The 27,586-nt window shown below is 49.2% G+C and overlaps 1 protein-coding gene across 2 annotated transcripts; it reads right to left on the bottom strand.

Annotated features, from left to right (window-relative positions):
* Window positions 1–21,712: 21,712 nt before the first annotated feature.
* LOC109733222 (ABC transporter G family member 1) lies at window positions 21,713–27,291 on the bottom strand. 2 transcript variants are annotated; one of them, XM_020292420.4, is made up of 8 exons: window positions 26,415–27,291; window positions 26,171–26,250; window positions 25,579–26,043; window positions 23,539–23,625; window positions 23,308–23,436; window positions 23,015–23,209; window positions 22,842–22,928; window positions 21,713–22,760 (listed from the first exon to the last, which is right to left on the bottom strand). In XM_020292420.4, the coding sequence occupies exons 1-8, from the start codon at window positions 26,893–26,895 to the stop codon at window positions 22,083–22,085; spliced, it is 2,202 nt and encodes a 733-aa protein (XP_020148009.1). In that variant the 5' UTR covers window positions 26,896–27,291; the 3' UTR covers window positions 21,713–22,082. The 2 variants fall into 2 exon arrangements, with proteins under 2 accessions (XP_020148009.1, XP_073356528.1); XM_073500427.1 differs by having other exon boundaries at window positions 23,527–23,625; window positions 26,415–27,289.
* Between the last annotated feature and the right edge of the window lie 295 nt (window positions 27,292–27,586).

Below are 27,586 nucleotides of genomic sequence, written 5' to 3'. Positions count from 1 at the left end.
CTTCGCCGGTGCCACCTACTGTCGCGTTAGGGCACACCTAGCACCGCTCATTTTCATGTCACGCATCGTCATGCTTATGTTTGCATTGTATTTACTGTTTCTTCCCCCCTCTTCTCTCCGGTAGACTACGAGACCGACACTGCTGCTGCCCAGTTCGACTACGGAGTCGACGACCCCTCCTACTTGCCAGAGCAACCAGGCAAGCCCCCCCCCTTGATCACCAGATATCGCCTACTCTTCTCTATTCTGCTTGCATTAGAGTAGTGTAGCATGTTACTGCTTTCGATATCCTATCCTGATGCATAGCCTATCCTTGCTACAACTGTTGTTACCTTTACCTGCAATCCTACATGCTTAGTATAGGATGCTAGATTTCCATCAGTGGCCCTACATTCTTGTCCGTCTGCTGTGCTATACTAACGGGCCGTGATCACCTGGGCGTGATCACGGGTATATACTTATATACTATATACATGACACATGAGATGACTAAAGTCGGGTCGGCTCGTAGGAGTACCCGCGAGTGGATCTTTGTGGCGGAGCGACAGGGCAGGTTGAGACTGCCTAGGTGAGAGGTGGGCCTGGCCCTGGTCGGCGTTCGCGGTTACTTAACACGCTTAACGAGATCTTGGTATTTGATCTGAGTCTGGCCATTTGGTCTATACGCACTAACCATCTACGTGGGAGTAGTTATGGGTATCCCGACGTCGTGGTATCAGCCGAAGCTCTTTTGACGTCAGCAACTGAGTGGCGCGCGCCGCATTGGACCGTAAGCTCGCGCTTGTATTAAGGGGGCTAGGTCTGCTTCCGGCCGCGTACGCAACGTGCAGGTGTGCATAGGGCGATGGGCCCAGACCCCTGCGCGCATAGGTTTAGACCGGCGTGCTGACCTCTCTGTTGAACCTAGGTGGGGCTGCGACGTGTTGATCTTACGAGGCCGGGCATGACCCAGAAAAGTGTGTCCGGCCAAATGGGATCGAGCGTGTTGGGTTATGTGGTGCACCCCTGCAGGGAAGTTTATCTATTCGAATAGCCGTGTCCCTCGGTAAAAGGATGACCCGGAGTTGTACCTTGACCTTATGACAACTAGAACTGGATACTGAATAAAATACACCCTTCCAAGTGCCAGATACAACCCGGTGATCGCTCTCTAAAAGGGCGACGAGGAGGGGATCGCCGGGTAGGATTATGCTATGCGATGCTACTTGGAGGACTTCAATCTACTCTCTTCTACCTACTGCAAGATGGAGATGGCCAGAAGCGTAGTCTTCGACAGGACTAGCTATCCCCCCTTTTTATTCAGGCATTCTGCAGTTCAGCCCACTGATATGCCCCTTTACACATATACCCATGCATATGTAGTATAGCTCCTTGCTTGCGAGTACTTTGGATGAGTACTCACGGTTGCTTCTCTCCCTCTTTCCCCCTTTCCTATCTATCTGGTTGTCGCAACCAGATGTTGGAGTCCAGGAGCCAGACGCCACCGTCGACGACGACACCTACGACACTGGAGGTGCCTACTACTACGTGCAGGCTGCTGACGACGACCAGGAGTAGTTAGGAGGTCCCAGGCAGGAGGCCTTGCCTCTTCGATCGTTGCTACTTTTGTGCTAGCCTTCTTAAGGCAAACTTGTTTAACTTATGTCTGTACTCAGATATTGTTGCTTCCGCTGACTCGTCTGTGATCGAGCACTTGTATTCGAGCCCTCGAGGCCCCTGGCTTGTATTATGATGCTTGTATGACTTATTTATGTTTTAGAGTTGTGTTGTGATATCTTCCCGTGAGTCCCTGATCTTGGTCGTACACATTTGCATGCATGATTAGTGTACGGTCAAATCGGGGGCGTCACAGGAGCTACGGGCGGCAATGGAGGAGTCGGTCGCGCATGCATGCGCGGAGCGGAGGCGAGGGTTGGAGCCACAGCCGGCCCAGGCCCAGCGGGCGCACGGGCGAGGCAGAGGGGAGCAGCCGACCAGCGGCTCCAGAGCCCGGCAGAGCAGCGCGGGAGGCGGAGGACCAGGGCCGGCGCTGGTGCGGAGACGGGCGAAGCAGCAGGCAGGTGCGGCGGCGGCAGTTGCTGCTGGGACACGGTCCGGCGCTGGTGCAGTTGGAAATATGCCCTAGAGGCAATAATAAATAGTTATTATTATATTTCTTTGTTCATTATAATTGTCTATTGTTCATGCTATAATTGTGTTATCCGGAAATCGTAATACATGTGTGAATACATAGACCACAACGTGTCCCTAGTAAGCCTCTAGTTGACTAGCTCGTTGATCAACAGATAGTCATGGTTTCCTGACTATGGACATTGGATGTCATTGATAATGGGATCACATCATTAGGAGAATGATGTGATGGACAAGACCCAATCCTAAGCATAGCATAAAAGATCGTGTAGTTCGTTTGCTAGAGCTTTTCCAATGTCAAGTATCTTTTCCTTAGACCATGAGATCGTGTAACTCCCGGATACCGTAGGAGTGCTTTGGGTGTGCCAAACGTCACAACGTAACTGGGTGACTATAAAGGTGCACTACGGGTATCTCCAAAAGTATCTGTTGGGTTGGCACGGATCGAGACTGGGATTTGTCGCTCCGTATGACGGAGAGGTATCTCTGGGCCCACTCGGTAATGCATCATCATAATGAGCTCAATGTGACTAAGGAGTTAGCCACGGGATCATGCATTACTGTACGAGTAAAGAGACTTGCCGGTAACGAGATTGAACAAGGTATTGGGATACCGACGATCGAATCTCGGGCAAGTAACATACCGATTGACAAAGGGAATAGTATACAGGATTGATTGTATCCTCGACATCGTGGTTCATCTGATGAGATCATCGTGGAACATGTGGGAGCCAACATGGGTATCCATATCCCGCTGTTGGTTATTGACCGGAGAGGCGTCTCGGTCATGTCTGCATGTCTCCCGAACCCGTAGGGTCTACACACTTAAGGTTCGGTGACGCTAGGGTTGTAGAGATATGAGTATGCGGAAACCCGAAAGTTGTTCAGAGTCCCGGATGAGATCCCGAACGTCACGAGGAGTTCCGGAATGGTCCGGAGGTGAAGAATTATATATAGGAAGTCCAGTTTCGGCCACCGGGAAAGTTACGGGGGTTATCGGTATTGTACCGGGACCACCGGAAGGGTCCCGGGGGTCCACCGGGTGGGGCCACCTATCCCGGAGGGCCCCATGGGCTGAAGTGGGAAGGGAACCAGCCCTTAGTGGGCTGGGGCGCCCCCCATGGGCCTCCCCCCTGCGCCTAGGGTTGGAAACCCTAGGGTGGGGGGGCGCCCCACTTGACTTGGGGGGGGAAGTTTCCCCCCTTGGCCGCCGCCCCCCCCCCATAGATGGGTTCTTGGCCGGCGCCCCCCCCCCCTCCCAGGGGGCCTATATAAAGGGGGGAGAGGGAGGGCAGCACCACTACAGCCTTTGGCGCCTCCCTCCTCCCCTGCAACACCTTCCCTCTCGCAGAAGCTTGGCGAAGCCCTGCCGAGATCTCGCTACATCCACCACCACGCCGTCGTGCTGCTGGATCTCCATCATCCTCTCCTTCCCCCTTGATCGATCAAGAAGGAGGAGACGTCGCTGCTCCGTACGTCTGTTGAACGCGGAGGTGCCGTCCGTTCGGCACTCGGTCATCGGTGATTTGGATCACGGCGAGTACGACTCCATCAACCTCGTTCATTGGAACGCTTCCGCTCGCGATCTACAAGGGTATGTAGATGCACTCCTTTCCCCTCGTTGCTAGTATACTCCATAGATGGATCTTGGTGATTCGTAGGAAATTTTAAAATTCTGCTACGATCCCCAACATTGGCATCATGAGCCAGGCCTATGCGTAGTTACTATGCACGAGTAGAACACAAAGCAGTTGTGGGCGTAGATGTTGCCAATTCTTCTTGCCGCTACTAGTCTTATCTTGTTTCGGCGGCATTGTGGGATGAAGCGGCCCGGACCGACCTTACACGTACGCTTACGTGAGACGGGTTCCACCGACTGACATGCACTAGTTGCATAAGGTGGCTAGCGGGTGTCTGTCTCTCCCACTTTAGTCGGAACGGATTCGATGAAAAGGGTCCTTATGAAGGGTAAGTAGAAATTGGCATATCACGTTGTGGTTTTACGTAGGTAAGAAACGTTCTTGCTAGAAACCTATACAAGCCACGTAAAAACTTTCAACAACAATTAGAGGACGTCTAACTTGTTTTTGCAGCATGTGCCTTGTGATGTGATATGGCCAGAAGATGTGATGAATGATATATGTGATGTATGAGATTGGTCATATTCTTGTAATAGGAATCACGACTTGCATGTCGATGAGTATGACAACCGGCAGGAGCCATAGGAGTTGTCTTTATTTTTTTGTATGACCTGCGTGTCATTGAATAACGCCATGTAAATTACTTTACTTTGTTGCTAAACGCGTTAGCCATAGAAGTAGAAGTAATCGTTGGCGTGACAACTTCATGAAGACACAATGATGGAGATCATGGTGTCATGCCGGTGACGAAGATGATCATGGTGCCCCGAAGATGGAGATCAAAGGAGCAAAATGATATTGGCCATATCATGTCACTATTTGATTGCATGTGATGTTTATCATGTTTTGCATCTTATTTGCTTAGAACGACGGTAGTAAGTAAGATGATCCCTTATAAGAATTTCAAGAAAGTGTTCCCCCTAACTGTGCACCGTTGCAAAGGTTCGTTGTTTCAAAGCACCACGTGATGATCGGGTGTGATAGATTCTAACGTTCGCATACAACGGGTGTTGACGAGCCTAGCATGTACAGACATGGCCTCGGAACACACGCAATACACTTAGGTTGACTTGACGAGCCTAGCATGTACAGACATGGCCTCGGAACACGGAGGACCGAAAGGTCGAGCATGAGTCGTATAGAAGATACGATCAACATGGAGATGTTCACCGATCTTGACTAGTCTGTCTCACGTGATGATCGGACACGGCCTAGTTAACTCGGATCATGTTTCACTTGGATGACTAGAGGGATGTCTATCTGAGTGGGAGTTCATTGAATAATTTGATTAGATGAACTTAATTATCATGAACTTAGTCTAAAATCTTTACAATATGTCTTGTAGATCAAATGGCCCACGTTGTCCTCAACTTCAACGCGTTCCTAGAGAAAACCAAGCTGAAAGATGATGACAGCAACTATACGGACTGGGTCCGGAACCTGAGGATCATCCTCATAGCTGCCAAGAAAGATTATGTCCTAGAAGCACCGCTAGGTGAAGCACCAATCCCAGAGAACCAAGACGTTATGAACGCTTGGCAGCAGTGTGCTGATGATTACTCCCTCGTTCAGTGCGGCATGCTTTACAGCTTAGAACCGGGTCTCCAAAAGCGTTTTGAGAAACATGGAGCATATGAGATGTTCGAAGAGCTGAAAATGGTTTTCCAAGCTCATGCCCGGGTCGAGAGATATGAAGTCTCTGACAAGTTCTTCAGCTGTAAAATGGAGGAAAATAGTTCTGTTAGTGAGCACATACTCAGAATGTCTGGGTTACACAACCGCTTGTCTCAGCTGGGAGTTAATCTCCCGGATGACGCGGTCATTGACAGAATCCTTCAGTCGCTTCCACCGAGCTACAAGAGCTTTGTGATGAACTTCAATATGCAGGGGATGGAAAAGACCATTCCTGAGGTATATTCAATGCTGAAATCAGCAGAGGTGGAGATCAGAAAGGAACATCAAGTGTTGATGGTGAATAAAACCACTAAGTTCAAGAAGGGCAAGGGTAAAGAGAACTTCAAGAAGGACGGCAAGGGAGTTGTCGCGCCCGGTAAGCCAGTTGCCGGGAAGAAGTCAAAGAATGGACCCAAGCCTGAGACTGAGTGCTTTTATTGCAAGGGAAGTGGTCACTGGAAGCGGAACTGCCCCAAATACTTAGCGGACAAGAAGGCCGGCAACACCAAAGTTATATGTGATATACATGTAATTGATGTGTACCTTACCAGTACTCGTAGTAGCTCCTGGGTATTTGATACCAGTGCGGTTGCTCATATTTGTAACTCAAAACAGGAGTTGCGGAATAAACGGAGACTGGCAAAGGACGAGGTGACGATGCGCGTCGGGAATGGTTCCAAGGTCGATGTGATCGCCGTCGGCACGCTACCTCTGCATCTACCTACGGGATTAGTTTTAAACCTCAATAATTGTTATTTAGGGCCGGCTTTGAGCATGAACATTGTATCTAGATCTCGTTTAATTCGAGATGGCTACTCATTTAAATCCGAGAATAATGGTTGTTCTATTTATTTGAGAGATATATTTTATGGTCATGCACCGTTGGTCAATGGTTTATTCTTGATGAATCTCGAACGTGATGTTACACATATTCATAGTGTGAATACCAAAAGATGTAAAGTTGATAACGATAGTCCCACATACTTGTGGCACTGCCGCCTTGGTCACATTGGTGTCAAGCGCATGAAGAAGCTCCATGCAGATGGACTTTTAGAGTCTCTTGATTACGAATCATTTGACACGTGCGAACCATGCCTCATGGGTAAGATGACCAAGACTCCGTTCTCCGGAACAATGGAGCGAGCAACCAACTTATTGGAAATCATACATACCGATGTGTGCGATCCAATGAGTGTTGAGGCTCGCGGAGGATATCGTTATGTTCTCACTCTCACTGATGACTTAAGTAGATATGGGTATGTCTACCTAATGAAACACAAGTCTGAAACCTTTGAAAAGTTCAAGGAATTTTAGAGTGAGGTTGAGAATCAACGTGACAGGAAAATAAAATTCTTACGATCAGATCGTGGAGGAGAATATTTGAGTCACGAATTTGGTGCACACTTAAGGAAATGTGGAATCGTTTCACAACTCACGCCGCCTGGAACACCTCAGCAAAACGGTGTGTCCGAACGTCCTAATCGCACTCTATTGGATATGGTGTGATCTATGATGTCTCTTACCGATTTACCGCTCTCATTTTGGGGCTATGCTTTAGAGACTGCCGTATTCACTTTAAATAGGGCTCCTTCGAAATCCGTTGAGACGACACCGTATGAATTATGGTTTGGGAAGAAACCTAAGCTGTCGTTTCTAAAAGTTTGGGGATGCGATGCTTATGTCAAGAAACTTCAACCTGAAAAGCTCGAACCCAAGTCGGAAAAATGCGTCTTCATACGATACCCCAAGGAAACTATTGGGTATACCTTCTACCTCAGATCCGAAGGCAAGATCTTTGTTGCCAAGAACGGGTCCTTTCTAGAGAAAGAGTTTCTCTCGAAAGAATTGAGTGGGAGGAAAGTGGAACTTGATGAGGTGATAGTCACCCCTTCCGAACCGGAAAGTAGCGCAGCGCGGGAAGATGTTCCTGCGGTGCCTACACCGACTGGGGAGGAAGTTAATGATGATGATCATGAAGCTTCGGATCAAGTTACTGCTGAACTTCGTAGGTCCACAAGGACATGTTCCGCACCACAGTGGTACGGCAACCCTGTCCTGGAAATCATGTTGTTAGACAACGGTGAACCTTCGAACTATGAAGAAGCGATGGCGGGCCCGGATTCCGACAAATGGCTAGAAGCCATGAAATCCGAGATAGGATCCATGTATGAAAACGAAGTATGGACTTTGACTGACTTGCCCGATGATCGGCAAGCCATAGAAAACAAATGGATCTTTAAGAAGAAGATAGACGCGGATGGTAATGTGACCATCTATAAGGCTCGACTTGTCGCTAAGGGTTATCGACAAGTTCAAGGGGTTGACTACGATGAGACTTTCTCACCCGTAGCGAAGCTGAAGTCCGTCCGAATCATGTTAGCAATTGCCGCATACTATGATTATGAGATATGGCAGATGGATGTCAAAACGGCATTCCTTAATGGCTTCCTTAAGGAAGAATTGTATATGATGCAGCCGGAAGGTTTTGTCGATCCTAAGAATGCTAACAAAGTATGCAAGCTCCAGCGCTCAATCTATGGGCTGGTGCAAGCATCTCGGAGTTGGAACATTCGCTTTGATGAGATGATCAAAGCGTTTGGGTTTACACATACTTATGGAGAAGCCTGTGTTTACAAGAAAGTGAGTGGGAGCTCTGTAGCATTTCTCTTATTATATGCGGATGACATACTATTGATGGGAAATGATATAGAATTCTTGGAAAGTATAAAGGCCTATTTGAATAAGTGTTTTTCAATGAAGGACCTTGGAGAAGCTGCTTATATATTAGGCATCAAGATCTATAGAGATAGATCAAGACGCCTCATTGGTCTTTCACAGAGTACGTACCTTGACAAGATAATGAAGAAGTTCAATATGGATCAGTCCAAGAAGGGGTTCTTGCCTGTATTGCAAGGTGTGCAATTGAGCACGGCTCAATGCCCGACCACGGCAGAAGATAGAGAAAAGATGAGTGTCATCCCCTATGCCTCGGCCATAGGGTCTATTATGTATGCCATGCTGTGTACCAGACCTGATGTAAACCTTGCCGTAAGTTTGGTAGGAAGGTACCAAAGTAATCCCGGCATGGAACACTGGACAGCGGTCAAGAATATCCTGAAGTACCTGAAGAGGACTAAGGATATGTTTCTCGTTTATGGAGGTGACGAAGAGCTCGTCGTAAAGGGTTACGTCGACGCTAGCTTCGACACAGAACTGGATGACTCGAAGTCACAAACCGGATACGTGTATATTTTGAATGGAGGAGCAGTAAGCTGGTGCAGTTGCAAGCAAAGCGTCGTGGCGGGATCTACATGTGAAGCACAGTACATGGCGGCCTCGGAGGCAGCACAGGAAGCAGTCTGGATGAAGGAGTTCATTATCGACCTAGGGTGATTCCCAATGCGTCGGGCCCGATGACTCTCTTCTGTGACAACACTAGAGGCAATAATATGCCCTAGTGGCAATAATAAATGGTTATTATTATATTTCTTTGTTCATGATAATTGTCTATTGTTCATGCTATAATTGTGTTATCCGGAAATCGTAATACATGTGTGAATACATAGACCACAACGTGTCCCTAGTAAGCCTCTAGTTGAGTAGCTCATTGATCAACAGATAGTCATGGTTTCCTGACTATGGACATTGGATGTCATTGATAACGGGATCACATCATTAGGAGAATGATGTGATGGACAAGACCCAATCCTAAGCATAGCATAAAAGATCGTGTAGTTCGTTTGCTAGAGCTTTTCCAATGTCAAGTATCTTTTCCTTAGACCATGAGATCGTGTAACTCCCGGATACCGTAGCAGTGCTTTGGGTGTGCCAAACGTCACAACGTAACTGGGTGACTATAAAGGTGCACTACGGGTATCTCCAAAAGTATCTGTTGGGTTGGCACGGATCGAGACTGGGATGTGTCGCTCCGTATGACGGAGAGGTATCTCTGGGCCCACTCGGTAATGCATCATCATAATGAGCTCAATGTGACTAAGGAGTTAGCCACGGGATCATGCATTACGGTACGAGTAAAGAGACTTGCCGGTAACGAGATTGAACAAGGTATTGGGATACCAACGATCGAATCTCGGGCAAGTAACATACCGATTGACAAAGGGAATAGTATACGGGATTGATTGAATCCTCGACATCGTGGTTCATCCGATGAGATCATCGTGGAACATGTGGGAGCCAACATGGGTATCCAGAGCCCGCTGTTGGTTATTGACCGGAGAGGCGTCTCGGTCATGTCTGCATGTCTCCCGAACCCGTAGGGTCTACACACTTAAGGTTCGGTGACGCTAGGGTTGTAGAGATATGAGTATGCGGAAACCTGAAAGTTGTTCGGAGTCCTGGATGAGATCCCGAACGTCACGAGGAGTTCCGGAATGGTCTAGAGGTGAAGAATTATATATAGGAAGTCCAGTTTCGGCCACCGGGAAAGTTTCGGGGGTTATCGGTATTGTACCGGGACCACCGGAAGGGTCCCGGGGGTCCACCGGGTGGGGCCACCTATCCCGGAGGGCCCCATGGGCTGAAGTGGGAAGGGAACCAGCCCTTAGTGGGCTGGGGCGCCCCCCATGGGCCTCCCCCCTGCGCCTAGGGTTGGAAACCCTAGGGTGGGGGGGCGCCCCACTTGACTTGGGGGGGGGGAGTTTCCCCCCTTGGCCGCCCCCCCCCCATAGATGGGTTCTTGGCCGGCGCCCCCCCCCCCCCCGGGGGGGGGGGGGCCTATATAAAGAGGGGAGAGGGAGGGCAGCACCACTACAGCCTTTGGCGCCTCCCTCCTCCCCTGCAACACCTCTCCCTCTCGCAGAAGCTTGACGAAGCCCTGCCGAGATCCCGCTACATCCACCACCACGCCGTCGTGCTGCTGGATCTCCATCAACCTCTCCTTCCGCCTTGCTGGATCAAGAAGGAGGAGACGTCGCTGCTCCGTACGTGTGTTGAACGCGGAGGTGCCGTCCGTTCGGCACTCGGTCATCGGTGATTTGGATCACGGCGAGTACGACTCCATCAACCTCGTTCATTGGAACGCTTCCGCTCGCGATCTACAAGGGTATGTAGATGCACTCCTTTCCCCTCGTTGCTAGTATAATCCATAGATGGATCTTGGTGATGCGTAGGAAATTTTAAAATTCTGCTACGATCCCCAACAGGTGCGAGCGCGACGGCGAGGAGCAGCACCAGCGCGGGGAGCGCGACGACGGCCGCGAGTGGTGGAGCGCTGCCTGCGGCAGCAGCACGGGGCTGGGCGTCGGGCCGAGCAAGACCATTGTCTAGCCACTGTGTGACTGATGCATGGCTACTACCTGACCACTACACGGGCAATATCCGACTTGCATCAGGCTAGCGAATGGATAGTTTATGGCTATGGTTTGACCACTATATGACTTGCATCTAGCTAGCTCGCAAAGATGGTATGTGGAGGAGTGAACATGCGTTTCAGCCGAAGCAAGGCGCAACGCGGAGGGGAGCATACGCGAGCGGTGCGTGGATGGATGCGGCCAACCGAAGCGAGGCACCGCGCGCGGCGCGCGTGCGGACGGACATCTGGCGTCGCAACGGTGGTGATGACGAAGGCGGCGAGGCCGACGACAAGGACGCGCCATCCCGCGCGGCCGCTCTGGGGGCGGGTCGAAGTCGAGCCCCCGAGCGCTACCGGAGAGACGGCGCGACGCCGCGGCGGTGATGGCGAAGATGGTCCCGCCCGGACTACGAAACCAGCAGCAGCGTGGTAGCATAGTAGTACTACCACACCACGGTGGGCGCCAACTGTCGTGGTATTCTCACGGGGGGCTTGCGAGTCGATAGATGCCACAAGGGCTTAGAGTGAGGGTAAGAGTGTTGCTGATAGGCCCGGGAGCGGGTATGCGAGTAGCACGCGGTAGTTTACCCAGGTTAGGGGCTCTCCGGAGAGATAATACCCCTACTCCTGCATGTCTGAATATCTGTGGTATACATCGGACAGTACACGGTGCTCCTGGAGCTGTATCTGAGATCAGTAGCAATGGGAGCTAGCTAGCTAGTGTGGCACATGTGCCTGGCCATGTGTGGCCGAACGAGTATGTGTACTCATACGTGTGTGTGGATGGATCGATGGCTAGCTAGCTTGCTAGCTTGCTTGAGTGTGGGTGCGTGAGAGTCCATCCTCCTGGATGGATGGATGAGGCCTCCTTTTATAGTGTGAGGTAGCTTAGGATGTAAGCTAGGTAGTGGCATGGGCTAGGCATGGTGGGGTGTCACACTTATCCCCTGGGTCACTTCATAAATAGTGCCTAGGGACAAGTGTCACTGTACATGATGGCTGGGGTGTCGCGTGTACAGTGCTCAGGTACATCCATCTCGTCGGTGTCTTGTCGGTGTCGGGTCGGGCTACAGTCGGCAGCCGGCTGGTCGGCGCAGTCGGCAGCCGGCTGGTCGGCGCAGTCGGCAGCCGGCCGGGCAGAGCAGTCGGTCGGGGAGCCGGCAGGAGCAGCCGGGCAGTCGGACTGAGGGGCTTTGCTAGCCCCGATGTCTTGAATTATTGTCTCGCTGTCTTCGGGGTATCCGTGGCCAATTACTCCGACAATTATATTTATGAACTAGAGCTAGTGCCGTATTGCCCTAGGTTATGACTGTCACAAGATGAATATCATCCAACAAATTACCGATCCAATGCCTACGAATTTATCTTATATTGTTTCTGCTAAGTTACTACTGCTATCGTTACTATTGCACTTGCTACAAAATTATTGCTATCACTGTTACCGTTACCATTGCTATTGTCACTACTATCAAAACTATGATATTACTTTGCTACTAATTCCTTGCTGCAGATAATTAATCTCCAGGTGTGGTTGAATTGACAGCTCAGCTGCTAATACCTTCAAATATTCTTTGGCTCCCCTTGTGTCGGATCTATAAATTTGGGTTGAATACTCTACCCTCGAAAACTATTGTGATCCCCTATACTTGTGGGTTATCAAGACCGGAACACCCCGTATTCCTGCCCAGAGATCAAGTCTTCTAGAATACGGCACTGCTTGGCATAGAACAAATCAGCTCTTTATTACAAATGATACGGGTACAAGGGTTCCAATATCACAACGGATTACATCGGCACAACGACACTATGCCTGCTCAGGTTGCTCTATTCTAGCAGTAGAACAACTCGGAGCAGCGGAATAACTTCTAGCAGCGGAACAACAACGACAGTGATGGACTCCACTCTGCATGGACTCTGGCTGGGACACGATCTAGCTAGCACGAATGGCAACCTCGGCAAGCAATCAATCACGGCATCACCTGCAATCTGGCATGACACGCCAAGTTAGTATATTGAATTTACTTGCAAGCTCACAACAACCAAAGCAATCAAGACAAACAACAGCATGGCATTAACATGTTAAAGCAATGATGAACATGATACCACTAGAACATTATAAGAATGGCATGAACATGTTGAACATAACACATCTAGCATCACATGGAATGAGCATGGCAATATTACTCATGATACTAGCATGCAGCATACTTAACATGATCCACTTACTCTGTTTGGGGTTACCTCGTAACCACCACATATACCACTTACCATCGTGGACATCACACGATCACCTCGGGATCAAATCAAGCTTGGTATTAACAATACCGTAGTAATCATTACATGAATAGAAGGAGCTTGATCCTTACCCGTGATTTCCGCATAACACCACAAACATCAACCAGCTTCGATATCCATGATACCACTATGATCCTCTCACGATCACGTAAAGATCAACCAACTTCTTTCCTCATCGAACCAGGGTTATAATTAAGCAGGTTATTATTTCTGTTGACCCATAGTGTGACCTACTTACAAACTGGATCCATATCTGCGGGTGCGGCTATCGATAGATTATACACACTGCAAAGGTTAGTACACTATAACCACACTACAGAACCCAAGGCCTCGTGCTCCCATTCAGGTGGACCAACAAAATCGAGCTATTATATGACACTCTCCCGGCCACTCCGACAAACTCCCTTTGGGCTAAGTCATGGGTGGCCCCGATGTCACCTCGTGACACCCAACGGCCACCGTCGTGGCAAAACAAAAACGGTTCCAAACGGGGACAATGGATCCATACAACTCGGGCAGACAAGGCTTATGTCCGCCTACCTGATTAGGGTAGCGCACACCCATAACCTTCCCTAGTTGGAGGAACCGGCAAGAGGCATGACAATAAACTCAATTAGGGCCCCCATAAGGCAAGTGTGGCTGCACTGGTCAGCTCGATTCGATGGCACTATGACTCAGCCAACAGATGTTTAAGTTGTATTAAAGTCCGGTTTAACTTGAATGTAATGAGCTGAGTCACTATAACATGATGGAACAACAATGCATACGAGCATGGTATCAACATGAGCATGGGTGAGCAACATCACTATTTAACGTATCAACATCAATAAATGATTTACCCTACTGGATGCACATGAGCATGGCATATCAATGATCATGAATAACACAATTATAATATGAACATAGCATGACCACTAGCATCGGAAATATTTACCAAAAAAGAACATGAAAATAATACTGCCAACTAATCATTTAAACAACTGATGCAAAATGATCATATAATAAGGATAAGCATGGATTCACGAGGATATATATAGCACTCAAAAGAAATATTAACATGCACAACTTATTTAAATATTCAGGTTGGAAACCATGGCTACTGCAAGGCTCTCATGCAAGTGGCTGTCGTGGCTTGCCTGGGAATGAAGAGGTCACCGGGAAGAAGTGCGGAAGGATCCGGAAAGATTCGCCGGAAACAGTTCTCTCCTGGAGGAGCTGTTTACGGGCAAGGGCAAAATGATCATTTTCACTGTGTGAAAACATTATGAAAATGGTACCACCATGACAGGCTCGACAAGACGAAGAAGTGGGCTTTGGAATCACCTCATTTGGAGTTAGGGTCGCGAAGATACGAAGGTTGGAACACCAGGGACCAATCTGTAAAAAGTTTCCCCACAAACAGGCCCCTGGCAGAAAAACAGAAAGCGTACTTTAGGAATACGTTTTCCAGAGATGAAAGCTTGATCCGAAGAAGAAGAGAACTACGCTTTCACTAAGAAAAGCGTATTGGAGGAAATACGTTTCCACTTATCTGACTGGATAGGATTTGGAGATGCTGACGTGTGGGGTCTGCGGGGAGCTGGGGCCCGCCTGGCCAGCTGGGCAGGGCGTCGTCTTCCTCCTGCTACTCCCCCGACACGAAACAGAGGAGGGGGCGAGGCAGAGCGCTGCCGGTGGCGGTCCAGGCGACTCCGGCCGTCCCCGGTGGAGTTGGGACCACCGATGAACTCAGGGCGATGCGCCGCCTCTGTACAGAGGGCTAGCCGGCGCCGGGGCGGACCAGGGCAGCCGCGACGAGAGGGATCGGGCGGTGGCCGGACGAGGGGCACGCAGCCACGGGGCACTCCAGCGAGGCGCGAGGTGGTGGGGAGATGCACTCGAGCGTGGGGAAGGCGATTGTGGTGGAGGGGAGAGAAGAGGAGCTCGGGATGGCCGGATTTGCTGGAACTCCGGCGAGGACCGTGGCGGTCCGAGGCATTTTGAGGCCGCTCCGGTGGTCGGGGAAGGAAAGGGAGGGAGCTTCTAAGTGCAGAAGACCTCGGGGGACGCTTATATAGCCGAGGGAGAGGTCGAGAGAGCTCAGGATCTCTCTGGCTAAGCAACAATGGAGGTGGGGCGGTGGTCAGGTCACGGGCACGGCTGCCGGTGCAAGACGATGACGAAACAGGAGAGGGGAAGAGCACAGGGCGACGGAGAGGCTCACGGGGCATCTCCAGGACACGGCGATGCATCGAGATGACGAGGGAATGAACGAGCACATCGCCGCGGTCTACCAGAGCGCGTTGTTTGGCCTGTCTGCCCCGTGGTCACCGCGTGAACACGGCAGTGACATGCGCTCTGGGCTGCCAAATGATGTCTGGGAGATAGACCAGCTTACCCCGAGTGCCAAGGAAGGAACAATACAGGTCAGGGGCAAAGAAGAGAAAAGCACTTGGCTCCAAGGCAGAGCAGCACCAACCTGTTTGAAGTGAACTGAGAGAGCTTGAACAGGAGAATAATTCTGGTCTTTGACCTAGTTTGATCACAAGCTAAGATGACTGTGTTGGCCAAAAACCAAATGAAATGGAGGTGTCTAGATGGCACTTGCTGTACAAAATGCCCCACTTGTCCAAATTGCGAGATATGAAGTAGCCCTCTCATACTTGCTTGGATTGAGCTAAATATGGTCATGGCCTGATGATTTAGCCATATGAAGATGCCACAAAAATTTTATACCATTTGGACAAGCCAAAATGGTACTTGCTTCACAATGCAGCTCTCTCGACTGAATTTAAGAAAAATTGCTCAGGGAAAATGGATAGATGAAATGACCCAAAACTTTGTGGAGAGAGTTTATATGGGTAGGATCACGCCCTGGTAAATGTTCATAAAAAATGAAGCAACATAAAATATAGTTGCTTCACAACCTGAAAAGCTGACTAGAAACCAAGATTTGATGCTGAGCTCAAATAGAGTGATAACATGAGCCCAAATTTGTAGGAGAGTGAAGATTTAATCATATGAAGGACCTTGCAAAATTTCAACTCATTTGGATTACCGTAGCTAGTACTTCCTTCACAAAGGCTTCCCTTAGACATGAACTTTGGAGATTTGCTCAGGAAGGTTCACTAGGTAAATTGAGTTGAATTTTGTCATGTGGCCATTATATGGACAAGAAAAGGTTTCCAAAAAGTTTGGAGTCAATCAAGCAAATATAAATGACACTTCCTTCTCAAAAAGCCACTTAGGGCAGAATGAGAAAAGGAATATTTGTGAATTATCTTTGATGATGCCAAGGAAGGGTTTTGACATATATGACCCAAACAATTTATGAAAATTATTTGGGAATTTTGAGAGTGATAGATATATAGGTTGTTTCAGAACCTAGGGCAAAAAGGATTATTCCTTTAACAGAAAAAGGAATATTCCCAAGAAAAAGGATTTGAGTTTGGGCTAAGATGAAAATGAGAGGGTCTTGAGATGGTTTTGAGGATGACAAGCCACTTGTGAGACTTGAGAAGAGATGATCTTCCCAATTTTCCAGACCACATAGCCACGGAAAAAGAAATCTCAAGCAAAACCCTCAGAAAATCAAAAGAAAAAGAAAGGGCCAAAATCCAGGGTGTCACAATGACGGAGGTGTCCTCTGATAATTTGAGTCGGAAGGGTTAAGAGGTTGACGCATAAGACCAACTTTTGGAAGAGAAAGAGTCGGACCATGAGGCACCTCATTTCGACACTTGGGAGGGGCAGGCGTGTCGGGTAAGCCAGAGACGAGATCTTGGGCGCTGTCACTCCAGGTCTTACGCCTTGACTCGTGCTGCTGTTTCTTCAAAAGAAAGTTGGGGTCCAAATGAGCAAGAGGATGTGAAAATCTTACTTTTCGGATGACCCGCCTCGTTTTCTTTCTCGGTAAAGGTTATGAGTCAGAGGAGATAGTAGTTACCTCTGCATCATGAGCATGGCTTGTCTCTGAGTCGTCCTGAGAGGAATCAGCATCAATAAGTTGCATAAATAGAAGGCTAAGAGAGTCAAGTTCTACCTCCGCCTCATCCAACTGGAAAAGATCTTGTGATGCTTGTTTGCTGCGACGGCATGTGCCACAAGATTTTGTTCCCCTTCCCCTTTTAGCCAGAGCGGTGGAGGCCGGCAATTTCTTCCTCCAAAAAGGAGAGTCAGCCTGGTTATATATGAGCAGTAAGGTTAAAATTCTTGATATACAAGAGATGAATAAGCAAGATGAATCTTATTCAAGGCACTTACAGCTGGAGCCGGGTTAAGGGCGCGGAAAGGGTTCAGACCCGTTCTGCTGCAATTTTCCAATGACTTCCCAAGGAGTGATTTGACAATATCATTGATCTCCTTGTTAGTCAATTGTGTTGGGTTGAAGCATTGCGGGTCTTTTGTATCACCTGCATATTGGCACATTAAACCGTTGCGCCGGCTCAATGGCAAGATCCTCCAGGCGACCCAGCAGCGAACTAGATCAATTCCGGTTAAACCATTGGCGATCAAAGCCCGGACCTTTGAAAAAGTGGAGGCGTATAGACCGTGTTTTGAAGCGGTCAATCAACCTAGAAGTGGGGCCGCTAGTTGTGAGCCGGTAGGGGCGGTAACCCACCAGAAGGTTCTCTTCGGCTGGGGAAGTGTCCTTGCAATAGAACCAAGTGTAATTCCAATCTTTGGGGTGGCTTGGCAGGTCGGCTGATGGGAAAGTTACGTCTCTCCGCCTCTGAATAGAAACACCTCCAAGCTCAAGACTAAGCCCATCTGTCGGTTGATATAATAATAGTCTCTGAACAGATAAATAGAGGGTTCTTCCCCAAGGTATACTTCACATAATACTTGAAAATTGCATATGTTGGAGACAGAACTGGGGTCGATATCTTGTGGGTGAAGATTGTAGAAATGCAGAAAGTGCCGGAAGAATTTTGAGCCAGGTGGTGAGAAGCCACGGAGTAGGCGGTCTATGAAAACTACAACTTCAACCTCTTGGGGTTGAGGAGGGCATTCAGGGCCTGGAACCCGCCAGTGGATGACCTCTTTGGCAGATATAACTCCCATGGTCACATAGTCAGTGAGGGCGTCCTCTGTGACTCTCCAGGCGATCCAGTCACAAGTGGTGGGTGTTTTAGTCATAATGAGCTGAAAGCAATGAGCTCTGACCAAAAATAAGGATATGGTAAGCCGTCTAAATGATTGTGTGACGATTTAGTAAATGAGAAACTAGTTACAGTTAAAAGGTTGCATATTATAGACACTTAAAGGAATTCAGAGCCGCCTTAGCTACAAAGTGGACTGACTATCAGGTTATGAGAGTATGGCGGGTTAAGTTGTGAAGGTATGAACCGGCAACATGTTGGTGGGTTAAACAAGTCTTTGGATTTCTGGGCAGGTTGCAATTTCATGGTTAAGCCGGCCAGGTGCTGGCGGGTTACAAAGTCATTATTTTAGCCGCCCGAGTATTGAACGGCGGGTCAATTGTTTATAGATTCAAGGTAGTTGAAATTTCGCTAAGTGTTGGATAAACAAGTTTCACAGGATGCAGCTATATTTATGGATCTACGGCAGCCCAAAAAGAAGAACTATTTCTAAACCTAAGAGGCAGCAGAGAAGAACTAGCAAGCTATGTATTGGTTCAACGAAGAAGAAGATTTATCTAAGATGCAAGAGAGAGGTGAACTATGACGAACTCTGTAAACTAGGGCATCCTAATGTGGATCTGAACGAAGGAAGGAGCCTTACCCGAGGATTTGAGTGAAGAGCGGAGGGGCACCGCAGCTCTCTGGTCCGAACAGGGTGATGCAGCGGCCTCAACAGAGTGGTTGACAGAGTTCGATAGCGGCGGTGGAGCTTCAGTGGTGACGAGCGGTGCGAGAAGGAAGAAGAAGAGGGGGTGATGGGGGGTAAAGGTGATAAAGGGTACCCCATGCCTATTTATAAGGGAAAAAAGTGGAACAGTGAAATGGCATGCGCGGAAATCAAGGAGGCGTCATGATTATCTTAACAAAGGAGGCGCCTCGATTCTCGGATAGCTAGTTAATATGAAAAGATCCATTGTGATGTCATTGGTTTTTTCCGTATTTATTTTGTGTGACGTCATGGCGGGTTATAAGAATTCATTGGAAGTTAAGCGTGGAAAGGAATCAAGGAAGACTCGCCAACCAGAAGCAGTGAAGATTGACATGAACAAGTTCAAATCAATCTGGGGCCTAATGTTGGGGATGTAACCCCGTGGTATGACCCGCCCAGGAGGGGCCGGGTTACAATATTGGCGACTCAATGTAGAAGGCTTCGATGGGCTTAAGAAGATGAAATATGAAGACTGGGGGCGGCTTACAAGGCGGGCCTGTTAAAGGCCCAAGACCCAGAGCGGGAGCTGTAACCCGGAGATTGTGAGCCGCCTGATGGAGACTTGCCTAGCAAGGCAAGGCGATTTAGAACCTAAGTCAGTCACGTTGTGTGATCCGACTAGGACTCTTGTAAGCCAGGGCCTCGACCTGTGTATATAAAGGCGAGACCCTGTGGCGGGTTAACTCAAGTAACAACCAATCGATAGCTAGGTCAAGCGATTCCGCTCCCTTGTAATCGATACACAGTCAATACGGTATAAGCAGGACGTAGGCTTTTACGTCGTTGTGAGGGGCCGAACCTGGGTAAACCTCGTGTTTGTCGTCCTGCTCAACCCCTTCAAGCTAACCTACGTCGTGGTGGCTCCACACCTAAGTCCTTTTGCGAGGGCATCTGCCGTGACAAAACCACGACAAAGGCCATGTCGAACCATTGGACGATCATCCAGACGGCCTGCAACAAATGGCATGGGATCGTCGAGGAGATCACGGCTCGCTCGAAAAGTGGCGCCAACGTCGAGGGTCAGGTATGTACAATTGCCGGCTCTTGCTTCTTTTCGACGTTTCGTCACCGACACTTGTTCTTCAGCTACGCAGATGGTTCAGATGTTCACCATGTACCGCCAGGACAGCAGCAACCAAGAGTTCAAGTTCCTCCACGTGTTCTCCTGGATCGAGAAGTGCGAGAAGTGGAGGGATGTCTGGCGCAACCTCGTCAAGGCCAAGGAGACGTACAAGCCGGACACGCCCGCCCCGGGGGCGGGGGATGGGCGCCCTGACGGCAACAAAAGAGCCAAGACGGCGAAGGACGCCGCACCGGCTGCCGAGCGGCTACAATCGTCAATCGAGCAGTGCATCGCCAACACCAAGAACAACGCCGCCAAGAGGGAGGAGAAATCCAACGTGCGGTGGTCGGCGTTGATGACAAAGCAGGATGTGAATCTCGACCTACTCCGAACAAACATCACCGCGAAGAAGAGGAACATTGACGTGGCGTTCTTGATGGGAGCGGACATGTCGACAATGGACGAGCAGGTCAAGCCGTGGTACCTGGCGGAGCGTGGCCTCATCTTGAAACAGATGCTCTCGACGACCGCGCCTACGCCCACGCCGACCCCAACACCGCCGCCCAGCCCGAGTGATAATACCATGACGACTCCCATCACAGAAGCCACAGCGATGCCGACCAGCCCGAGCCCAGAAGCCAGCCGGCGCCGAGCACGCCTACGCCAGCCAGTCCCATGCCGGACGAGCCTGTCGATTGATGTATTCCTTTGTCTACGCGTCCTTCCTTTTGAACGTCGAACTTTCGAGTATGTTTGATCGCCGAACTGCGGCATGGTGATCTCCGAACTTTGTGGCAGATCGCCATAGATCGCCGAACTTGTGACCTTTTTTGGCAGCGGGAAAAGACAAGTTTGAATTTATGTGCATCTTGGGGCCGAAACCTGGGGGCGCGGCTGGGAACTAGATCGCCCCTAGGGCGAAAAAGCCGCCGGCGCATGGGCCAAAACGCAATCGCCGGGTGCGCTGGGGGCCGAACGAGTGAGATGCTCTCAATACCATATATGCATGCTATATAGCGGTCGATTGGTGGAGATCAAATAATAGTAGATGCAGAATTTTTTCGGTCTACTTTTCATGGATGTAATGCCTATGTACATGATCATTGCCATGAATAACATCATAACTATGCGCTTTTCTATCAATTGTCCAACAGTAATTTGTTCACTCACCGTATGCTATGTTTCAAGAGAGAAGCCTCTAGTGAAAACTATGGCCCCCGGTTCTACTTTTATCATATTACAAAAATCAAAAGTATCTTGCTGCAATTTATTATCGTTTATTTTGTATTGCAATTTATCTATCTACCATTACTAGATTTAATACCTGCAAACGAGTTCAAGGGGATTGACAACCCTCTTGCCCGTGTTGGGTGCAAGTATTTGCTCTTGTGTATGCAGGCGCTATTCACTAGGCTTGGTGTGATTCTCCTATTGGTTCAATAACTTTGGTTCTCGGTAAGAGGAATACTTATCAGCTACTATATTGCTTCACCCTTCCTCTTCGGGAAAAATCCCACCGCAACTCACAAGTAGCATTTGATGGCCTACTCCCGAAACCGTCCAGGAAGGGGGTCTTCAGAGGGGCCAGACAAATGTTATGGGTGGTGGCTGATGTCTTCAGCAAAAGGAGAGACCGGCACCTGTCATGCTCAGGATTGCTAGATGATGCCTCTGGAGATATGTTGTTGTGGTTTTAGATAATGTGTGTAGTTTGTATTAAGCTTTTCTCAAAAAGCTTCAATGCATGGTCGTGTGGTTCTGTAATAAGGTTTAGGTTTTGCTCAGTAGATGTCTCTTGTTTTTAGAGAGTGCACGTTAACCCCTCATGTGACACTGAGACTTATGTCTTAACAGCAATTTGATGGATGCTTGTGTAATCATTTTTTAGAAAAATGAAAATTAGGGGGTGAACCCTATTTTCAAAATAATAATACTCGTGTATATCGACAAACCGCTTACAGGCGGCCTATGAACTAATTACATTTTGTAAAAGTTCCCTTTGTCAATGCGAATTTGACAAGATTTGTGCACTTCTTTCTTTTGCGGACTTTACATATACTGCACAACACTGCAACACTACAGTACCCATAAGCAACAATCCTCCATTAACAAAACAATTGTGCTGATCTCTCTCGCCTCACTTTGCTCCATTTGCTTCGAAACTCTGGTCGGCGATGTGCACCGACGGCTGGGTCCTCCTGAACCTAAGCCCGTTCACCATGGGCTTGGCCTTCTCGGTGAGCTTCATGATGGCCAAGAAGAGCACCCTGTACAATATGACCATCCCGAACAGGACCGCGAGGTCGACCCACTTGTTGTACCCCATCTCCACCTGCCAGTACTCCCTGAGGATCTCGTCGCCCGTGATGGTGGTGGCGCCGCCGGCCTGGTTGTTTGGGAAGGTGAGGCCGAGGAACTCATTCTTGTAGAACCCCTGGTTGGCATACTTGTGGAAGGCGACGTAGTACATGGGGTACCTCCACACCGGCTTGGGAAGGTCGTGGGGCAGACGGAAGAAGCCGCCGTTGAGCATCATGACGCCCTGGATGCCAGCGCCGGTGATGATGCCCATGAGGAAGTCCGGTACGGCGCTAGCAACGATCATCATCAGGCCCTCCACCAGCATCATGGTCATGAAGAGCACCAGCGCGAAGTAGGCAAAGTGGTCGAAGCTCCTCTGCAGGCCGACCAGGTAGTAGGCCATCGCACCCGGCACCAGGGAAATAAGGAGCAGGTACGGTGTCGCCGACACTGTGTTGGCGATTACGAACGACGACACCCCGTAGTGCCCGTTCAACCTCTCCCTTCCAAATATCTGCATTGCGCATACCAAAAGCACATCAAATCAATGTATCATGAGACGTGAGAAGAGATGGAACTCGATCCGAAACTTCACCTTCATGTCCTCGACGAAAGATGGGAAGCCTCCGATGGCCATGAAGGTGAGGAAGGCGCCGACGAACATGAGCATGGAGCCACGAGCCTACATGCAGAGTTGTCAATCACACGGTCAACGCAACAGTGATCAATGGCGGTGGTAACTACAACGAGAGACTTCTTGCTACACACCTGTATGGATCCGTAGCTATGGCCGATGTCATAGAAGATGGTGCCGCAGCAGAGGCAGAGCGCGATGTAGATAGCGAAGCGGAGCCAGTAGTAGCCGAGGTCCCTGTACATGTTGATGAAGGATCTCTTGGTTAGAACGAAGGACTGCATCAGGAAGCTCGGCTGCTGCCCTTCCATCTTCACCACCTCCCCTCCCTGAAACCACACGACAAACCGCATACACGCTTATAATTAGCAAAATTCAGCACTCCAATTGAAAGTTTCAGAATGTAGGTGGAGTCCGGGCTACTCACAGTGCCGCGTATGTCGGCGATCTGCCGCGTCACCTTGTCCATGTGCGCGGAGGATTTGTAGGAAGCCACCAGCGCGTCGATGTTCTCGACAGTGGTCATCTTCTTCCCGCCGAGGCCTTCCTCGATGTCCTGAAGAATCAATTAATGGAGTGTATGGTTAGGAATACTATTCACCAGGAATATTTCAGATATGATAATTAAGGTCCTTATTGATTGAACCGATGTGGTCACGTTGTCGAAGTCCTTGTTTACGGTCCTCAGAAAGTGGTCGGAAGGGTTCATCAGTGACGGGCAAGGAAACCCGCTCAGAGCAAAGAACTGCAACAAACAAACAAGCAAAGAAATTAGGTAACACATTTCAGTGGCTTCAAGAGTTTCTTCTGTACTTTGACTGTAGTAATCTAAGTCCAGCAAGTGAGGAAGATAGGAATAGATGGCATGTCTGAAATTTCACATAATCATTAGCAATACCATTTTCTTCAGTTATCTACCTACGGACCGACCGACCAAAACACATTTTTCTCCTCCGTGACCGTCACATCGTCATTTAGGAAAACACGCGTGTTTGTCAAACCATGTGGTCAATTTATTCACCCGACAAAATTACTCTCACCTAATAGTTCATCAATACACCGATTAATTTGTTGTATCTTTTTTTGTTCCGGGGAATTAATTTGTTGTATCAGAAGACTTGCTTCGCACGGTGGATTACCAAATACGAATACTACATGATCTCTCCACAGTTGTCTACAGCTGAACCGAGCTTTCAGCCTCAGCTGTCACCACTGAAAAAACTGTCCAGAATACAAGCACGTCTTTGCCACTGTGCTATGAACGCGATGCCGCAGTTGAGTTAGACGGCATGATCGATCAATGCATGCTGCCCTGCCAAAACGAATGTTCCCAGTGCATGGCGCAGTCCATATGTGCCCCGGCGGTTTCGATCGATCTTGTGCAGTGGTCTTCAGTCGGCGTAGCAGTGTTCCTAGTCGCTACCAGTGACTCGAGCACAGTTCCACCGCCGTAGAGGTGCCACTGTAAATGTATATGCACAGTTCCTCCATATACGGAGGGTGTACATAATTACTGTCGCCGTACGGTGTGGCAAAAAAAAAAAAACTACTCCTACTTCTTTCTATTGTGGATGGATAGCTAAGTTAAATGATACCAGAACGGTAAGTACTAAATCAGCGATAAGTCATATGAATTAGATGGAGTAGCAAATAGCATGCTTTCTGTGACCAAATGACTAACATCTCATTATCTACTTTTTGCATTATGGTGTACGTCTGGTGCTCAGGTTTTTGTTATGTGCCCTCTCACAGTGCTAGGTTTAACCCATAGTTACCTACACGTATCTAGCCCCTATACGGAGCCATATATATTATGGCTAAGATAAATCCATATATGAAGTCGGGTCACACCAAGTAATTTTTATTTGCGGGAAGAATCCGTTTAAATTTTGTTGAAATGCAAATTAGTCCTAGTTGCTCTTAGGGGAAAATTAGAATTCAATATATTACGGACTTAAAAAGGACGGATGACACTTATAAATAAATAGGATGCAAGTTTGCTTCTCCATGGGAAAAAAATATGTGATTTCGCCAACCCGAGTGTGCGGGGGCAACTTCGGTAGGATCTCTCCTTGATATGATTTGTGGGATCAATGTTTTTTCAATAATACAATACATGGTTAAAAGATCTCAAAAAATATTTTTTAGATGAAAAATCTCAGAAAACTTTTATTTAGATGAAAAATCTATAAAAAAAACTGTAACAAACGAACCACAATAAATTGCCGCTTCACATTCGACCCACACTTAGAGAACCAAAAAAGAAAAAAAGAAGAGCAATGAATCGTGTACCCAAGTACCCGACCAAAGCTGACGAAGCTTTTTATTATTACTATTACTTACAGAAGAAGCTTTTTATTATTATTACTTCTCTAGATTTAGATGAAAATTTTGGCTGAAATGTTTTGGACTTGCAGATATACCCCCATATAGGTATGTGCTAAAAAATCAGTATATATGTTTTATAAATTGATCATATGATCTCACCAAAGATCCAAGCCTAAACATCAAATTATTTTTATTACCACCAGTGTGAAACTGTGAATACGCTTACTAGTTACTAGGGTTGCGATCATGTCCAAAGTCCAAACACGTACATACGATAGCAACAGCATCATGCAACAATCAACAGCACTGTGCACGTATTCGTACGTACACGCATACGTACGCACGCATACAACAGTATGTACAGACGTACCTGGTTGGTCTCGGCGGCGGGACCGAAGAAGACTGTCTTGCCGTAGGCGAGGAGGCAGAGCCCGTGGAAGAGGCCGTAGACCTCGGTGCTGGGCTGGTGCACGGCGGCGACGACGGTCATGCCCTCCCGGCGCGCGAGCCTGGCGATCCGGCTGACGACGTGGAAGGAGGCGGCGCTGTCGAGGCCGCTGGTGGGCTCGTCGAGGAACAGCAGCGCCGGCCGGGTGAGGATCTCCATGCAGATGCTGACCCGGCGCCGCTGGCCGCCGCTGATCCCCTTGTGCATCCACCCGCCGATGCGCGTGTCCGCCGCGCCCTCCAGCCCCATCTCCCGCAGCGTCTCCTCCGCCCTCTCCCGCTTCGCCGCCGCCGACATGCCGCTCGGCAGCTGCAGCGACGCCGAGTAGCGTACCGCCTCCCGCACCGTCAGCGTCGTCATCAGCACGTCGTCCTGCGTCACGTACGCCTGCAACACGCAAAGGATGCGTTGATTAACTAAAATAATTGATAGAGTACGTTCGTTCACGATCAACCCGAATGAAAATGAGATTCTCCGAATTGAAATAGCCCATCCATGCATGCACTAGGCTTACCGAAGTTCCGTAGGATAACTTCTGCCTCCGGCCATTGATCAAGATGTCTCCCTTCTGGCTGACACCAGAGCCTAGCCTTCCTGTAATTTTGTACCACGGAAGCTCGTCGGAATTAATTCTTTAATCTTCTCACCACAAAAATTATAATATTCTGGCTGGCTGTCTGACTAGCGAAGGCCAGCCCGCATACGATAAATCGTATAGGAGTAGTATTATTCACGAGCATGTATACGGCTGTACCAACCTGCTAGAGCGTCCAGAAGGGTGGATTTGCCGCAGCCGGAGGGCCCCATGATGGCGAGGACCTCGCCGGGGCGCGCATAACCGTTGAGGCCGCGCAGGATGGGGACGCGGCCGGCCTTGCCGCCGGCCGCCGACACCCACAGGTCCTCCCAGGAGAGCACGACGCCCTGGTCAACCCGGCGCAACGACGTCTCGCGAACCACGGCGGGCACGGCGCCGGCGCCGTTCTCCACGCTGATCTCGAGCGACGAGGAGGTCCGCGACCGCGGCAGGGTCACCGGCATCGGAGCGAACGGCGGCGGCGGGAACGAGCTCCCGCTGCCGAAAGGGAAGCCGTCGGTGCTGCGCAGGGAGCCGCCGAGGACGTCGGAGGCCGTGTCGGACGGGCCCTCGTCGTCTGCGGCGTGGCCGGGACGGCTCTGCTCCCGCGGCGGGCTCGGCCTCCACCTCGGCACGGCGGGCAGCAGCTGCTCGGACGCCATATAGGGATGCTTAGCCGGCTCGATCGTCGGAGACGTGCGGGGAAGCTAGCAATCAGCTGGGTGGTGGTATGGGTTTCTTCTTTTGCTCGTGATGACTATGCAGAATGGTGGTATGGGCTGAGAGCCCGAGACTGCTTAAATAGAGGGAAGATGAGGTGGTTGAGTGCAGGATTTATATTAATCCTAATTCAAATCACAACTTGGTTTAGATTAACTTTTTCTCGAATGCCTTTTTGAACGCAGGAGCAGGTCAAGAGGGGGAACGGGGGTGCCTAGTTCCTTCTGCATGTATACGTACGTGCGTGTGGGCTTCAACTTCCTTTTTCTATGACAAGGTGTCCAATGTTTTGCAGACAAATACTAATATTGTCGTGACAAGTACGAGGCAGACAAATACTAATATTGTCCAATTTTACTGCCGAAGCAGTGGTTCTGCTGTACTAAAATGATTACGTTTGTGTGCTTTCATTGCTTGGTACGAGGTTCTCCAGAGCAAATTATTACTGTGCTTCCTTCGGGTTACGCTACACCTCAAAATGCACATTTAAAGAAATTTCGTACCAACAGCAAATTCCACCATAGTTGCCGACGTCCTCACCCAATAGATGACTCACCCTCCGGCCCCATGGTACGATTCGCCGAGGACACCCTAATCCTAGCTAGGGCAACACCACAAACCGTGATATCTCTG

This window comes from Aegilops tauschii, chromosome 5, assembly GCF_002575655.3.
Source record: "Aegilops tauschii subsp. strangulata cultivar AL8/78 chromosome 5, Aet v6.0, whole genome shotgun sequence".
In the NCBI taxonomy this organism is placed as follows: Eukaryota; Viridiplantae; Streptophyta; class Magnoliopsida; order Poales; family Poaceae; genus Aegilops; species Aegilops tauschii.
Note: the sequence above shows the minus strand (reverse complement) of the source record. Positions and strands in the feature narration are given on the sequence as shown.